The 15,624-nt window shown below is 42.2% G+C and overlaps 1 protein-coding gene across 2 annotated transcripts in view; it reads right to left on the bottom strand.

Moving 5' to 3' along the window:
* Window positions 1-15,624, bottom strand: part of mical2a (microtubule associated monooxygenase, calponin and LIM domain containing 2a) — a 274,841-nt gene that overhangs the window by 2,870 nt on the left and 256,347 nt on the right. For both annotated transcript variants that reach the window (XM_059652085.1, XM_059652084.1), the window contains 2 exons: window positions 8,507-8,606; window positions 1,918-1,991 (listed from right to left, as the gene is read on the bottom strand). In XM_059652085.1, the coding sequence (XP_059508068.1) occupies window positions 1,918-1,991; window positions 8,507-8,606 (174 nt within the window). The remainder of the gene's footprint in view (window positions 1-1,917; window positions 1,992-8,506; window positions 8,607-15,624) is intronic.

Below are 15,624 nucleotides of genomic sequence, written 5' to 3'. Positions count from 1 at the left end.
GCCTCCCCCTCTCTCCCTATTTATTCCAGTTCCCTCCCCCCTCTCTGATGAAGGGTCTAGGCCCGAAACGTCAGCTTTTGTGCTCCTGAGATGCTGCTTGGCCTGCTGTGTTCATCCAGCCTCCCATTTTACCATCCAGTTTATGCTCTTAGGCCATGGGTTCAAATCTCACCATTGCAAATAGTAAATCTGGAATATGAGTTCAGTGTTAGTTGTCATGGTCACCATTACCATAATTGGAGTAAAACAAAGAACTGCAAATCTGAAACAAAAACAGAAATTGCTGGAGAAACTCAGCAGGCTTGGCAGCATCTGTGGAGAGAAAAACAATTAATGTTTTCGATCCAGTGACTCTTCTTCAGAACTGATGGTAGCTAAAAACAGTGGTATATATGCTGAAGACATTTACTGTGCTCTCCTCTACACTGGTGGATGAAACACAGACCAGGTGACCATTTGTAGAACATCTTTGTTCCATCTGCAAAAATGACACTTCTGGTTGCCTGCCACTTCAACACACTGCCATGTTCCTTGGCCAACATCTCTGTCTTGGGGTTGCCACAATGCTCCAGTGAAGCTCAGCACAAGCTGGAGGAACAGAATCTCATTTTCCATTTGGGGTCCCTGCAACCTTCACAACTCAATATTGAGTTCAATAATATTAGAGCCTGAACACCTCCTTCCATGTCCTATAGTCACACCCATACTCAGGCCCTGTCATGACCAGGGCTGCATTTAGTTCAGCCAACCCATTTTCACCTCCTCATTGTTCTCATTAACAGCTTTTCTCCTTTCATGGCTTACTATCAACTATCCATTTTTCTGGTTTATTATCTTTCTGCCCCTCTGGGTTCTGTCTCCATCTATTGTGTACTCTTTACTCTGCTACCCGTCTTCAGCATATGTACCAATCATTTTCCTAGCTACTATCAATTCTGAAGAAGGGTCACTAGACCTGAAACATTAATTCTGCTTTCTCTCCACAGACGCTTCTTGATGTTATTACAACTATCATTGTTTGTTGTAAACATGGCTCAGAAATATCCATTAAGGAAGGAAATCTGCCATCCTTATCTGGTCTGGCATATGTGTAAGTCTAGACTCAGTCATGTGGTTGACTCTTAACTGTTTCCTGAAATGGCCTGTCAAATCATTTAGTTCAAGGAAAATGATGGAAAGCAACAGCGACACTCATGTCCCATGAAAGCAAAAACAAAATTACTTGAGCACAACTCAACAGCAGGTGGATGCTCCTTGCCACCAAATATATGGGTCTGAATTATTTCTTTGCTTCAGACTTGCAGTAGATAATCTCAGACCATAAGTATTAATCAGTCCAAGAGGGAATTCAAGAAAATCTTCTTTATTGAATAGTGGAACGTGGAATTCACTCCCACAAGAAGTAGCTGAGGCACATGACAAAGATGAATTTAAGGGGAAGTGAGATAAATACATGAAGGGACCAAGGACGAGAAGGATAATTTGATGGGGTTAGGTGAGGCAGAGTGGGAGGAGGCCTTTGTGAAACAGAAATTTTGGCATTGATCTGTTTGGTCAGATGGCCTGTTATTTTTCTGGATGGTGCTTTCTCTGCGTTATTCTACACAAACCACTTCAGTTTCACGTGCACAGCAGTCCAACCTGACACAATGCTGGTTACCAATAATAGTGGGCCAGTAGTGAACACTTAGGGCAGTACTCAAATGTTGATTGTGCAGGTCTGCTGTGTTTCTGATCACGTTTGAATTAACTCCTTTGAAGACCAATGTGATTACACAGATTGCTAACAGCCCCTGTTTTAATTAAGCCCTGGCAGGAGAAGCATGGCAGCTTGTTGCTGGGTAATTTTGCAATTATCCTCCCAGCGCCAAGACCTGAGTAATTTAATTAAGACCCATCACTAGCTATAATGCTCACCGTCAACTGCCATCCGATCACGAAGCAGCTGCTCTAACTGGCTCTGCTGATCTTCCAGTTCCAATTCGCGAGCACTGTAAAGACACAAAAGGGAGAAGTTGGGAATGCTGCCAATCTGGGAATTCTGTACCCAACAATTAATCTTCTCACATGGTTTGCAGATCCTGTAGCTCATGGAGGCAGACATAATCAGGGCTTTCAGGGGGGAATTGGATAAGTGCCTGAAGTGAAAAAAAATGACAGGCTATGGGGAAAGGGTGGGGGTTGCGACTAAGTGAGTTACCCCTGCAAAGAGCTGGTGCAGTCGTGATGGGATGGATGGTTCAGCTACTGCAATTGCTGGGGCAGTGGAATCAGACACACACAGACCTGGTTTTTCACTGTGACAAAGATCCTCGTCACACTTCCCATTTTCACAGGGGCAGGAATGGTGAAGGTCTGTGATGCCTGCACACACTGTTTATAGGGGCAGCTGGCCATTTAAATCTGCACCTGCCCACACTCAGGTCAGATCTTGATGACTGTGGAATGCGTGGAACCCAAAAGGTACAGTGATCCCCTGGTAAAAATGGATCTGAACTTTGTCGGACCAAATTACTGCAGATGCTGGAGTCTGAAACGAAAACAGCAAATGCTGGAAATCACAGCAGGTCAGACAGCATCCACGGAGAGAGAACAAGCTAACATTTTGCTTCTCAATGACTCTTCATTACTGCTGATGATGAGTCATCTAGACATGAAACGGTAGCTTGCTCTCTCTGCATGGATGCTGTCTAATCTGCTGTGATCTCCAGCACTTCTGGAACTTTGTACATTTCTTTGGACAGCCAGGATATTCCCACAGAGAGGAAAGCTGCCTTTTAGATCGAGCCAAACAATACATTTGGGGACAGCAGGTATCCTGTGAATTGTGAAAAGTAGATATGAATGCGTGTAAAATTACACTGGCAAGCTCATTGGCAATGTTGACAGACCTGTCAAAATAAATCTTGAAAAATTGCTACAGCAACTGTCATGAGGATCCGTCAAAAGTATCAAAATGATGACAATCACGAGAGAAAAGTATGAAGGAAATTAATAGGGTTAAACACAGGAACAGGAGCAGGCCATTTAGGCCCTCAAGCCTCAAGACCAAAATGTGCCCTGGACCTGATGGGATGCACCCTAGCACATTACAGGAAGTCACTGAGAAGACAGTGTGGATACACTAGTAGTAATCTTGCAGGAATCATTAGATTTGGGTAATCCTAGTGGATTTGAAAACTAAATGTGTCACCTTTAACTAAAAAAAAGACAAAAAACAGGAAATTATCAATCAGTTAGCTTAACCATTGTCACTGGAAAAATATTAGAAAGTATTATGAAGGATGTAATGGCAGAACATTTTGAAATACATAAAACAGAGTCAGTGTACCTTCACAAAGGGGAAGTCATGCCTGACAAACTAATGAGAATTCTTTGAGGAAGTAACAAACAGGATAGATAAAGAGTAGGCAGTGCATGTAATATATTTGGATTTCCAAAAAGGCGTTTGGTAAGGTACTACACATTAGACAACTTAAGAAGATAAGAAGCCATGGTGTTGGAGGAAGTGTACTAGCATGGGTAGAGGATTGGCTAACTAGTATAACAAAGGAGGCATTTTCACAATGAAAACATGTAGCTGGTGCAGTGCCACCTGGATCAATGCTGAAACAACAATTATTTACAATGTATATTAATAACTTGGATGAGGGAAGTGCATGTACCATCACCAAATTTATGGATGACACTAAAATTAGTGAGAAAGCCAAGTAGTGAGGATGACACAAAAAGTTTATAGAGAGATAAGGACAGGTTAAGTAAATGGGCAAAATCTTAGAAGATGGAATATAATATTACGAAACATGAAGTCATGCATTTTGGCAGGAAGAACTGCTGAACATCATTTAAATGGACAAAGACAACAGGAAGCCACAGATAGGAGGGATTTGGGAGCACTCATCCACAAAGCACAAAAAGGTAGCGTCCAAGTTCAGCAGGTAATAAGAATATTGGCCTGTATTTCAAAGGGAATAAAATATAAATGTATGGATGTCTGGCTAAAACTATACAAGGCACTAGTCAGTTCACAGCTGGAATACTATGAAAAGTTTTACGTCCGTTATCTAAGGAAAGATATACTGGCTTTGAAGGCAGTTCAGAAAAGGTTCACTAGGCTGATACCAGGTATGAAGAGATTGTCTTATGGAAGATTGAACAGGTTGCACCTGTACTCATTAGAATTTAAAAGCGTGAGAGGCAACCTTATTGAGACCTACAGGATTCTTTGGGGACTTGACAGTATCCAGGGTGGATACTGAAAGATGGTTTTACCTTGTAGGAGAGTATAGGACCAGAGGGCATTATCTCAGAATAAGGGGTTGCATATTGAAGACAAATGAGGGAAGATTTCTTCTCTCAGAGGGTAGTAAAATTCTTTACGACGGAAGACAGTCGTGACTGGCTAGTTAAGTATGTTCAAGGCTGAGTTAGGCAGAAGGGAATTAAATGTTACAGAGAAAAGGCAGGAAAGTGAAGTTGAGGATTATTAAATCAGCAATAATCTCATTGAATAGCAGAGTATTCTCAATTGGCTGAATGGCATGTCGTTTAGTCTTATGGACATGGTAAAGTGACCGTCAAATTAATTTGTCAAAACATTTAAACATGCTGTCCTTTAAATATTTGAAGCAAATATTTCTGGAGTGTTAAATAGAATCTCTAGCTATTTCACTCTGTCTGCTGACATAAACATGTTTTTTCTTATATCTGGATTACCATTGTATGACTGATTCCACAATCATTAGTTATCATAATAGGAGGCCAATTGTTTCACATTTTTTGTGTCCCACTCCACGATTTGCTGACTAAGGCGTTTGTAATATCGGCAAACATGTTTATCAGCGATTAAAATCCTTCCAATGTGCTTGGTGGTAGGTGGTAATGGTGGGAGAATTTCTTGGTCAGCCATGCTGCGGCAGATGTTGGTAAACCACTGCACTGCCTTGCCTATAAGTGTGGGATTATCCATTCACATTCCTTGCCACAAACTTAGAATTGGTGACATGAGCAAGGATTAACAATAGACACGTAGGTGAGGATATTTTTCTCTCTAGAAGTGATGGGGGAGATGGCAAAAAGGTCAAAAAATTGGACAATTTGGCACCAGGAAATTACCCAACCCCTTTCTGCCACCTCAGGAATTAGGTTCTGGGTGGGAAATTTCATGGGTGACCTTCCCAATCCATTGCCAAGAAATGCCTCTAACTAATATATGACAACTTAAGAATAAATCTTGCCACCAATATACTGTGTTCCAGCCAAGTTAGAAAAGCAGAGTCTTTCCAGCTGGAGAAACGAGGTGGCCTAACTGCTGGATTGGGCTAAGGGACCTCAATCTACCCAAATATGGGAATGCTCAGGAACATGGGTGGGGAATTAGTGGGTTGGAGGCGTTGGGCACTGAATGTCAAAATTGCCCTACCTCCACCCCCTGGTACCTATATTCCCTCTAACGTGGCATGGATGGTATAGGGAATTTGTGGGAAATGGGTGCAATGCATGAGGTGGCATGGGTTGGCATGAATGTGGCATCAGTAGTGTGTGTTTGTAGATCCATTAGGGATTCTGAGGGGTGAATTTTGGAGGAAGTAAAAACAAAGTGCTGGGAAAATTCAGTCATAAAGAGAAATAAAATTAACGCTTGAGGCCAGCATTGGATTTGAAATGTTAACTCTGATTCTCTAGCCTGAGATGCTGCCAGACCTGATGAGTTTCTCCAGCACCTTTTGTCTTTATTTCCATTTTCTAGCATCCACAGTAGTTTGCTTTTATTTGAGTGAACCCTGGAGGTTTTTCTCATGTTTTTGTCTAAACACTTTGGACACCAGTGTCCCTCCTCTGCACCCAATATCCTCCTCACTGCTTCTGGCATCACCCACTGCTATTCCCAATGTAGCATCCCCAAGAAATCCAAGTAGCCATCTTCCAACATCCATGTTTGTGAACAAATCATGTTCACACAGAGCTGGGAATTCACCCCAGATTGTGTACACAATGCTCAGACAAAAGTCCAGGACACAATGAGTATGGGAAAACGGAATAAGAATTTTCAAATCTGAATCTGGAGTTAAAACTGAATTTCTAACCAGTAAGATGGAGAGATAAATAACGTTTTAGGCGTAGTATACCAGCACAAGCTCTTTTTGTCTTTTGGTAGATTCATAGACTCCTAACAGTCCTCTCTGCCCACACAAAAGTGCTGCAGCACCATTAATGCAGAGATGGTAGCCATATCATAGTAGAGAGATAATTAGTGGAAGTAATATCTAAACTACAAAATATATGGTGATGATTACATGGTATGTAGAAGAAACAATACCAAAACTATATTGTTCAAGGAAGGTCGATATGTATATCACAAAAGGAATGTAGATATTTGCATCAGGCATGATGTGTGATATCTGAATCCTAAATGGAAGGTGATATTTACATCTTAAAGGAAATTAAAATGGAGAGGTGACATCTACAACCCTAATAAAATCATGGTATGACAGGATCAGTGCTGGTCCACAACTATTTGCAAGCTATCTAAGTGATTTGAATGTGGGGAATAATGACATTTGCAAATTTTGCTGATGACACCGAATTGGGTAAGGATTCAAGTTGTGAGGGGGATGAAAGGAGTCTACAAGAGGACTTGGACAGACTAAATGAATGAGTTAGAACAATGCAGATGGAAGTATAAGATAAATAAGGCTGACTATTTCTTAAATAGTGAAAGATCGGGAAGTCCGAGTGTCCCCAAGGATCGAAGTCCTTCTAATAATTCAGGAAGCCCGACTGGAAAAGAATATCATATATTATTGAACACTAAATTATAGCCACTATGCATGGCATACATGGATTGGTACCAGCCCAGGACAGACAGTCTGCAGGCCCATCCCTGGGCCTGCTTTAAAGGATATTCTCTAATCAACATGTTCAGAGATGTTACTACAGCTGGAGAAGGTAGGACTCGAACCAACGCACCCAACTCAGAGGTATGGACACTACCACAACAGCCCTATCTTGGATCTGCTTTTCAAAAACTTTTTCTTCTATACCAGAAATGCTATCAAACATAACTGAGTGACTGACTTTTTTTAAACTTACTAGTCATCACCCATGCAGCCAACTAAATATTAACAAGCAAAGCTCATTATGGGGATTGTGAGCCATCAAAAGTGAAGGGGGGATAGGGAGAGCAGAAAGGGACAAAATCAAAACGAAGTTGGATGGGGAAATAAAGCTCTGTATACCTCACAGTACTCACGTCTCTCTGAAGGCATCAAGAGCATTTGTGGACACCTCATACTCCCACTCCATGGACCCTCAGGCATGAATATAACAGTTAAAGAGGGGCAGACAAATGGCAGATATGGCCTCCTCCATGGTAATGCTTTATAAAGAGCGCAGGTGATGAGTTCCAGCTAGGCAGACCATTGCCTGTTACCAAGTGAACCCATTCAATGAGCTCCACAAGGACTTTGGGCTGAGGCTTTGAGGGTTTCTAGGAATCCCCTTTCTAGGAATAACTAAAAGCCAGCATGCAGATCAGAAGACAAATCGTAAAGCAAGCAATATGTTGACATCAGGTCGATGGAATTTAAGTACAAGAGTAAAGATGTATTGTTGGAGCTGTATAGATCTTTGGAGAGATCTAACCTGGATTATTGTGCACTGTTTTGGTTTTGCTTATCTGAGGACGTTTACACTTGTCACAGAGGGTGGGCAGCAAGGTTCACCAGGTTAATCCCTGGGATTGTTTTATGAGGAAAGACTGAGGAAAACGGTTGGGTGTGTTATTTACAGTTTTGAAGAATGAGAGGTGATCTCATTGAAACTTACAAAATTCTTACAGTTTGGGTGTTTCCCTTGGCTGGTGACTCTAGAACCAGGGGACATCATCTCAGGATAAAGAGTGGGATATTTAAGACTGAGATGATGTGGAATTTCACTGAGTGAGTCTTAGAATTTTTTTCTGTCTTTATTTATTTCTTCAAATTTTCTGCCTTTATATTCTGTGTTTTGGTTTACTTTTCCACGTTTTAAGCTGGAGCCGGACAGTATCAACACTATACAATATTTTTGGAACAAGATACATGTGACAATAAATAAATCAGATAAAATGAAATAAATCAAAACTTTTTGTTATCCAAAGGGCTGTGAAAGCTCAATCACTGAGTGGGTTCAAGTCAGAAATCTATAGGATTATGAACATTAATGACATTAAGAGGGGAGGGAGGGAATATAAAGAAAGATAGTGTGGGAAATGGCATTAAGGAGATGATGCAATGTTTTCGGCCTGTGTGAGGCTGGACCTGTCCATATCTCTGCATCTTAATCAGCCATCAGGGTATTGAGAGGTCACACCCATTTAATTAAATCATCTGGCACACTATAACTCCTGGCCCTGTGTGCTCTAAAATGTCCCCCCATCGTTACTCGACTGTACTTTTTTCTTGCTTTAGTTAGTACTAAGAACTGCACTAATACTCTACGCTAAAGCATTAAATAGATTACTCACAATATCATCATTTCAGCTTCATAGCGAACCAAGGCATTCTTTTCCATCACCAGCTTGAACCACTTTTGCATCAATTGAGGTTCTTCTTTTGAGTTGAGCTCTAAACATTTAGATTAAAAATATCCAGTTAGTAAAAGATGTGTTCTCTCATGCAAGTCACACAATTCTGCAAAACATATTCATCATGCATTAAATGTAGTGCCTGTTATGAAAAATATGTTTTAAAGCACCCACAGTACAGAGTACTCTAGTGGTGTGCATTGAGATAGTTATTTACAGTGTTAAATATGTCACAATGTGATCATGATTATGATTAGAATCTATTACACTAGATCCCCACAAATTGACGAAGGAATTTCTGAAAATTTCTTATTTTCCCTCAGTATTTAAATTTCTAATTTCCAAATAAATGTTTAATCAACACAAACATTTCACTCAATTGGATATTTCACAATAATTTATTTGCATTTTGTCCTTAAAATGAGCTTTTGTGTTTTTAAAGTTTCTTAATGCTTTTGCTGAGGTAAAATTCTCATCCACCAGTTTAATTTTCTCTACAGACTCTACCTCTGCAGCGACCAATTATGGCCTTTCATGCTTCTCTTGATTTTGTTTGCTCAACATTGCTGGCTGAGGCTTCAGGTGCCTGTGGCCCCTGAATGTGGAATATGCTCTTTGAACATGTGTGCCTTCCAACCCATCTGTTTGACCAATATTACTAGTTCTGGTACCTCTTTGTGTGTCTCAGTGCCAAAATTTTGCTTGTGGCTTGGTGTCAAATTTTGTTTCTAATTCCCCTTCTGCAATGGAATGATTCACCATTTCAAAAGGTGCTACATGAATGGAGGTCCATTGTTGTTGAGACCACCTCACAGTTCCTTGTCACACGGAATTTTAAATTATGAAAATCATGTGTTTCTGTTCAATTTCCTGACTGTTAGCACTGCTTGTGGGAATTAACACAGCACGCCAGGCTTTTAAAACCACTTTACAACATGAAAGGAAAGCTGAAATTACAATTTGAAAGAATCTTCATGTTTTGGATTAGTGAGCAGAATGAGTCACCTAAGAATATTTCACAAAACAATGAACCCTCAGCCAAAACAGGAACTGTGCACCATTACATAAAACAAACATTGACCTAAAAAAATATAAAACACAGGTCTGGTCATCTAATGGCACACAGGAAACTCCTTTGTCTTTTGAGGCCAATCACGTTGCAAAATTACATAATGGTAGGTTGCATTGTTCTAGTTTCGGTGGAGAAAATGTCAATTGTTCACTGAAGATCACAGTTCGGCAGTTATCGCACTAAATTGTTGGGGTCAAAGCTGCTGATTCCCTAGCATCTAGTGTCCAGGAATGTAAAGGTGAGTGTCTGAGTAAATCCGAGGCAATAAAAAAAATGTTTTTTTTAACAAATGAAAGAAATCAAAACAAAAAGGAATGAAACCCAAAAAGACAGTTTGATGCTGGTTGGAAATGATAGGTCATGTGGTGGAAACTCATCGTGCATGCTGCCAAAGTTGGCAATCCCTAGACAGCGTGCCCTCTATCAGCTTGCTTGCCTCAGTCCCATTCGCTCTGGCAATGCGCTAATTTCTAACAACAAAAGAATAATTCATTACTAATCTGTCCCACAGGCTTTAATTGTCAACAACAACTGGAACACATATTTTAACTTCATGGATTGCAGGATTTCAAAAAGGCAACTCATTGTTATTTTCTCTTCTCAAAGACAGTTAGGGATGGGGAATAACAACAGCTGTTGCTAGTGATTCTCTCATCCCACGAAAAACATGCAAAGTATCCCAAGTTGTGTCATAAGAATGTTATCAGGCATGTTAGAAAATAAGAGGGCAAAGAATAGAATCTAAGATCTCAAAGGAGGAGAGAGAGGCACAGAGTTTGAAAGGTTTGCAAAGAGAATTTTGGAACTTACGGTTCAGACAGCTGATGGCATAGCTGCAAAAAGTGAAGTGATTGGAATCTGAAATGTGCCAGGGGCCAGAATTATAGCAGCACAGAGATCTTTGAGGGTCATGGGGCTGGAAGAAATAGGAAGGGGCAAGAGGGATTTGAAAACAAAGATGAGAAGTTTTAGATGAAGGCGTTGCTTAATTTGGAACCGATTTAGGTCAGCATGCACGGAAGTAATGAGCAAATTGGACTTGGTGCACGTTTTGACACTGACAGCAGCAGATAAACCAAAGTTTACCGAGTTGGAGAAGAGTGCGCCAGCAGGATGCAGCATGTAACACAGAGAATATGAGACTATAATTAAAGAAAAATAACATTGTCAGGCAATAGCAAGATGTGCTGTCAAAATTCCTATCCTATAGTATGACAGATTGTCAAAGCAGCATAATAGTATGAAAAGATAGATATGACAAGGTTCAGCTTTCAGAAAGTTGAAAAATGTATGAAATGGCCTTGATGAAAAAAAACTATTTTTCTGTATTGCTATTGTAACTATCTCTGGACAGTTAGCCCTTGGTGTTCAATAGCCATGGTAATTTCCAAAGCATCTTAATCAGTGGAGTACACAATAAACGGACTGCACAATAAGCCTATGAATAACATTAAAGTTTGTGGCATCAGGTGACAGATACTATTCAGAATGAATAGTAAGCTAGCTACATATTGGAAAAAAAATCGAGTAGGGGTTAAAAGATTCAGTGACAAATAGTGGGAAATGATGCTCCATACAAATCAGTACTGAAAACGTTCATCACCATTGTAATCTCAGGAATTAGAAGCACACTCTCAAAATTTTCAAATGTTATCCAGTTTTGGAACACAGAGGAGGACAGCAATAAAACATAGGAAGTCATCAATAGTCTTGTGAAATGGGTAATAAAGATAAAGCTGCCATTGTCTTACCAGATTATAGAGCTACTCTCTCAGTTGATAACGGTTTAAGCTAAGGGTCATCATACCTCAGGCAAAGGGCCAGTCCTTCATGGTAACCTCAGCTGGTGCAAGAATTGAACCCATGCTGTTAGCATCACTCTATGTTGTAAACCAGCTGTCCAGCCAGGTGAGCTAACCAGCCTTTTATGAGGTATACACCTTGCAAATAAACTTGAAGCTTAGAAGCATGGGGTAGAGCATTTTGGCAGAAAATTGGAGGAAGCTACATAGTTAATTTTGTAAGTAGCAATCTAAGTAGGGAAATTAAAATGAACAATGGAGTTGTTATTAAAGATGCATAAGTCACTAAAAATAATGAACCGTTAATAGGGTGATAAAAGAGCAACAAATACTGATTTGTTTCTAAATGTATTGAACTGAGAAACTGGAATTGCTGCAGGACATGTGGAATTGCTGTTGTGTTTGTATTGGACTTTCATTCATCCCCACTTTGCAGTATTGTGTGCAGTTCTGGTCTCCATTTTAGAAAAAAATTAATGTAGAGGTATGTTTTGAAATGATACAATAAGGACTCATCAGGACCAAGTTGTTATTCTTATCAGGAAAGTGGAGCTCTTTTGTCCAGAAAGAAGACTGAGGCCTATATTTTTACAGTCACATAGAGCCTCTCTTTTGTAGAAATGGTAGATGAGGCTGAAAATTGGAAATACCATCCCCGAATATGGCACCTGTTATTTTTGTTGGGGGCAGGTCAGGTTCCATACATGGCACTTCATGCTGTCAGCTGTCCATATAAATATGGCACTTCCACTTACATCTAATGTTGGTGTGTGACAGCCAACATGTACAGATTAGATCTGGTAGACGCAGGTCTAAACTTTGATTAGTTTTTAGGAGAGGTAGAATAGCTCTTTGGATATAATCCTGGAACACCTTTGAGGGAGATTATCTGCCATTTGTGAGAGGTAAACTGTCCTTTCAGAAAGATCAAGTATCCCTTAGGAGAGGTAATGTATCCTTTAGAATTGTTAAAAGCAGACATGAATGTGCTTTAAAAGCACGTAAACTGTCAAGCTAATTGGAACTGACAAGAATGTCAAAAGCAATTATGAAAATTGTCAAATACAACTATCAAGGTTTTAAAACTGCCACACAAAAAATTGAGTGATAAAAATAATTGTTGCTTGCTATATCTTTCTGTCTGTTGATGTAAGGCTGAGGGTTTCCATTACGTGATTAGCCTATGTCACTGATCTCATAATTTTCCATTATTACAGTAGTACCTTTCTTGATTGAAAGTTCCAAGTTGTTATAGACCATTTGAAGTAGGATTGTGTGAATTCCAATGCCTGTTTATTTTAAGCTTAATACATCTGAATTAATGATTATCCTTTTATGTAATTATGTAAGTTAAAAAATGTAGATGTAGTAAATGAATTTTTAGGGAGGATGGTTGTTTTAAAAATTAAATCTGCAATAAATGCTGAAAACTTTATTTCACTTCAGAGTAGCATGTGCTCCTGTAGTGTGCCCAGAGTGTGTAATGGATGTTCTGTAAGGATAAAGCATGATGGGGTGCATGGGGATTATGGGGATGGATAGAAAGGAATAGGTTGAGATGGATGGTATGATGGCCTATGTAACTTGATGGGGTTTATGAAGTGATAGGGGCTATCATGAATGGGGCATGAGGAGTGGCACAGTGACTGGCAGCACAGTGGCTCAGTGGTTATCACTACAGCCTTATAGCGCCAGGGACGGGGATTTGATTCCAGCCTCGGGCGACTGTGCAGAGTTTGCATGTTCTCCCCATGTCTGTGTGGGTTCCCTCTGGGTGCTCCAGTTTCCTCCCACAGTTCAAAGATGTGCAGGCTAGGTGGACTGGCTGTGCTAAATTGCCTGTGGTGTCCAGGGATGTGTAGCTATGTGGGTTAGCCATGGGAAGTGCAGGGTTATAGGGTAGGGGTGTGGGTCTGAGTGGGATCCTCTTCAGAGGGTCAGTGTGCACTTGATGGGCGAAATGGCTTGCTTCCACACTGTGAATGAAGCAGTTTGAGGTGTTAGGCTGGCTTTGTTATTTATTTAAGACCTTCAACATGGTGGCCTTCTTATCAGCCTACCTTTGCACCCAGCAGCCTCCCCAGTCATCTGGGGTCATTCAGCCTGACGCCCAGCAACCCTGGCCCCAGACTGAAAATTCCAAATTCTAGAGCAATTTTTCCCGGGTTGGGTTGGCAGAGACAAGAACTAACGTCTCTTCCAATCTGCAGCTGAGAACTGATGTCTGAAGATTGTCCTGATAAAAGATCTTAAGAATAAGAAAGGATTTTAATGGTGTAAAGATTTTCACTGATGGGAAAACCAGAACAAGTGGCCATTTACAAAGCCACTTGAAGTTGGGAATAAGATTTTATATTAAATAGAACATGTATTTGGAGAATCCAAGACAATGAAATGTGAGGCTGGATGAACACAGCAGGCCCAGCAGCATCTCAGGAGCACAAAAGCTGACGTTTCGGGCCTCGACCCTTCATCAGAGAGGGGGATGGGGTGGGGGTTCTGGAATAAATAGGGAGAGAGGGGGAGGCGGACTGAAGATGGAGAGAAAAGAAGATAGGTGGAGAGGAGAGTATAGGTGGGGAGGTAGGGAGGGGATAGGTCAGTCCAGGGAAGACGGACAGGTCAAGGAGGTGGGATGAGGTTAGTAGGTAGGAGATGGAGGTGCGGCTTGGGGTGGGAGGAAGGGATGGGTGAGAGGAAGAACAGGTTAGGGAGGCAGAGACAGGTTGGACTGGTTTTGGGATGCAGTGGGTGGAGGGGAAGAGCTGGGCTGATTGTGTGGTGCAGTGGGGAAAAGGGGACAAACTGGGCTGGTTTGGGGATGCGGTGGGGGAAGGGGAGATTTTGAAGCTGGTGAAGTCCACATTGATGCCATTGGGCTGCAGGGTTCCCAAGCGGAATATGAGTTGCTGTTCCTGCAACCTTCGGGTGGCATCATTGTGGCACTGCAGGAGGCCTATGATGGACATGTCATCTAAAGAATGGGAGGGGGAGTGGAAATGGTTTGCGACTGGGAGGTGCAGTTGTTTATTGCGAACCGAGCGGAGGTGTTCTGCAAAGTGATCCCCAAGCCTCTGCTTGGTTTCCCCAATGTAGAGGAAGCCACACTGGGTACAGTGGATGCAGTATACCACATTGGCAGATGTGCAGGTGAACCTCTGCTTAATGTGGAAAGTCATCTTGGGGCCTGGGATAGGGGCGAGGGAGGAGGTGTGGGGGCAAGTGTAGCATTTCCTGCGGTTGCAGGGGAAGGTGCCGGGTGTGGTGGGGTTGGAGGGCAGTGTGGAGCGAACAAGGGAGTCACGGAGAGAGTGGTCTCTCCGGAAAGCAGACAGGGGTGGGGATGGAAAAATGTCTTGGGTGGTGGGGTCGGATTGTAGATGGCGGAAGTGTCGGAGGATGATGCGTTGTATCCGGAGGTTGGTGGAGTGGTGTGTGAGAACAAGGGGGATCCTCTTTGGGCGGTTGTGGCGGGGGCGGGGTGTGAGGGATGTGTTGCAGGAAATGCGGGAGACGCGGTCAAGGGCGTTCTCAACCACTGTGGGGGGAAAGTTGCGGTCCTTGAAGAACTTGGACATCTGGGATGTGCGGGAGTGGAATGCCTCATTGTGGGACCAGATGCGGCGGAGGCAGAGGAATTGGGAATAGGGGATGGAATTTTTGCAGGAGGGTGGGTGGGTGGGAGGAGGTGTATTCTAGGTAGCTGTGGGAGTCGGTGGCCTTGAAATGGACATCAGTTACAAGCTGGTTGCCTAAGATGGAGACTGAGAGGTTCAGGAAGGTGAGGGATGTGCTGGAGATGGCCCAGGAGAACTGAAGGTTGGGGTGGAAGGTGTTGGTGAAGTGGATGAACTGTTCGAGCTCCTCTGGGGAGCAAGAGGCGGCGCCGATACAGTCATCAATGTAACGGAGGAAGAGGTGGGGTTTGGGGCCTGTGTAGGTGTGGAAGAGGGACTGTTCCACGTAACCTACAAAGAGGCAGGCATAGCTGGGGCCCATGCGGGTGCCCATGGCTACCCCCTTAGTCTGTAGGAAGTGGGAGGAATCGAAAGAGAAGTTGTTGAGGGTGAGGACGAGTTCGGCTAGGCAGATGAGGGTGTCGGTGGAGGGGGACTGGTCGGGCCTGCGGGACAGGAAGAAGCGGAGGGCCTTGAGGCCATCTGCATGCGGAATGCAGGTGTATA

The sequence above is a fragment of the Stegostoma tigrinum genome, chromosome 17 (genome assembly GCF_030684315.1).
Source record: "Stegostoma tigrinum isolate sSteTig4 chromosome 17, sSteTig4.hap1, whole genome shotgun sequence".
NCBI lineage: Eukaryota > Metazoa > Chordata > Chondrichthyes > Orectolobiformes > Stegostomatidae > Stegostoma > Stegostoma tigrinum.
This window is presented reverse-complemented; position numbering and strand designations above follow the sequence as displayed.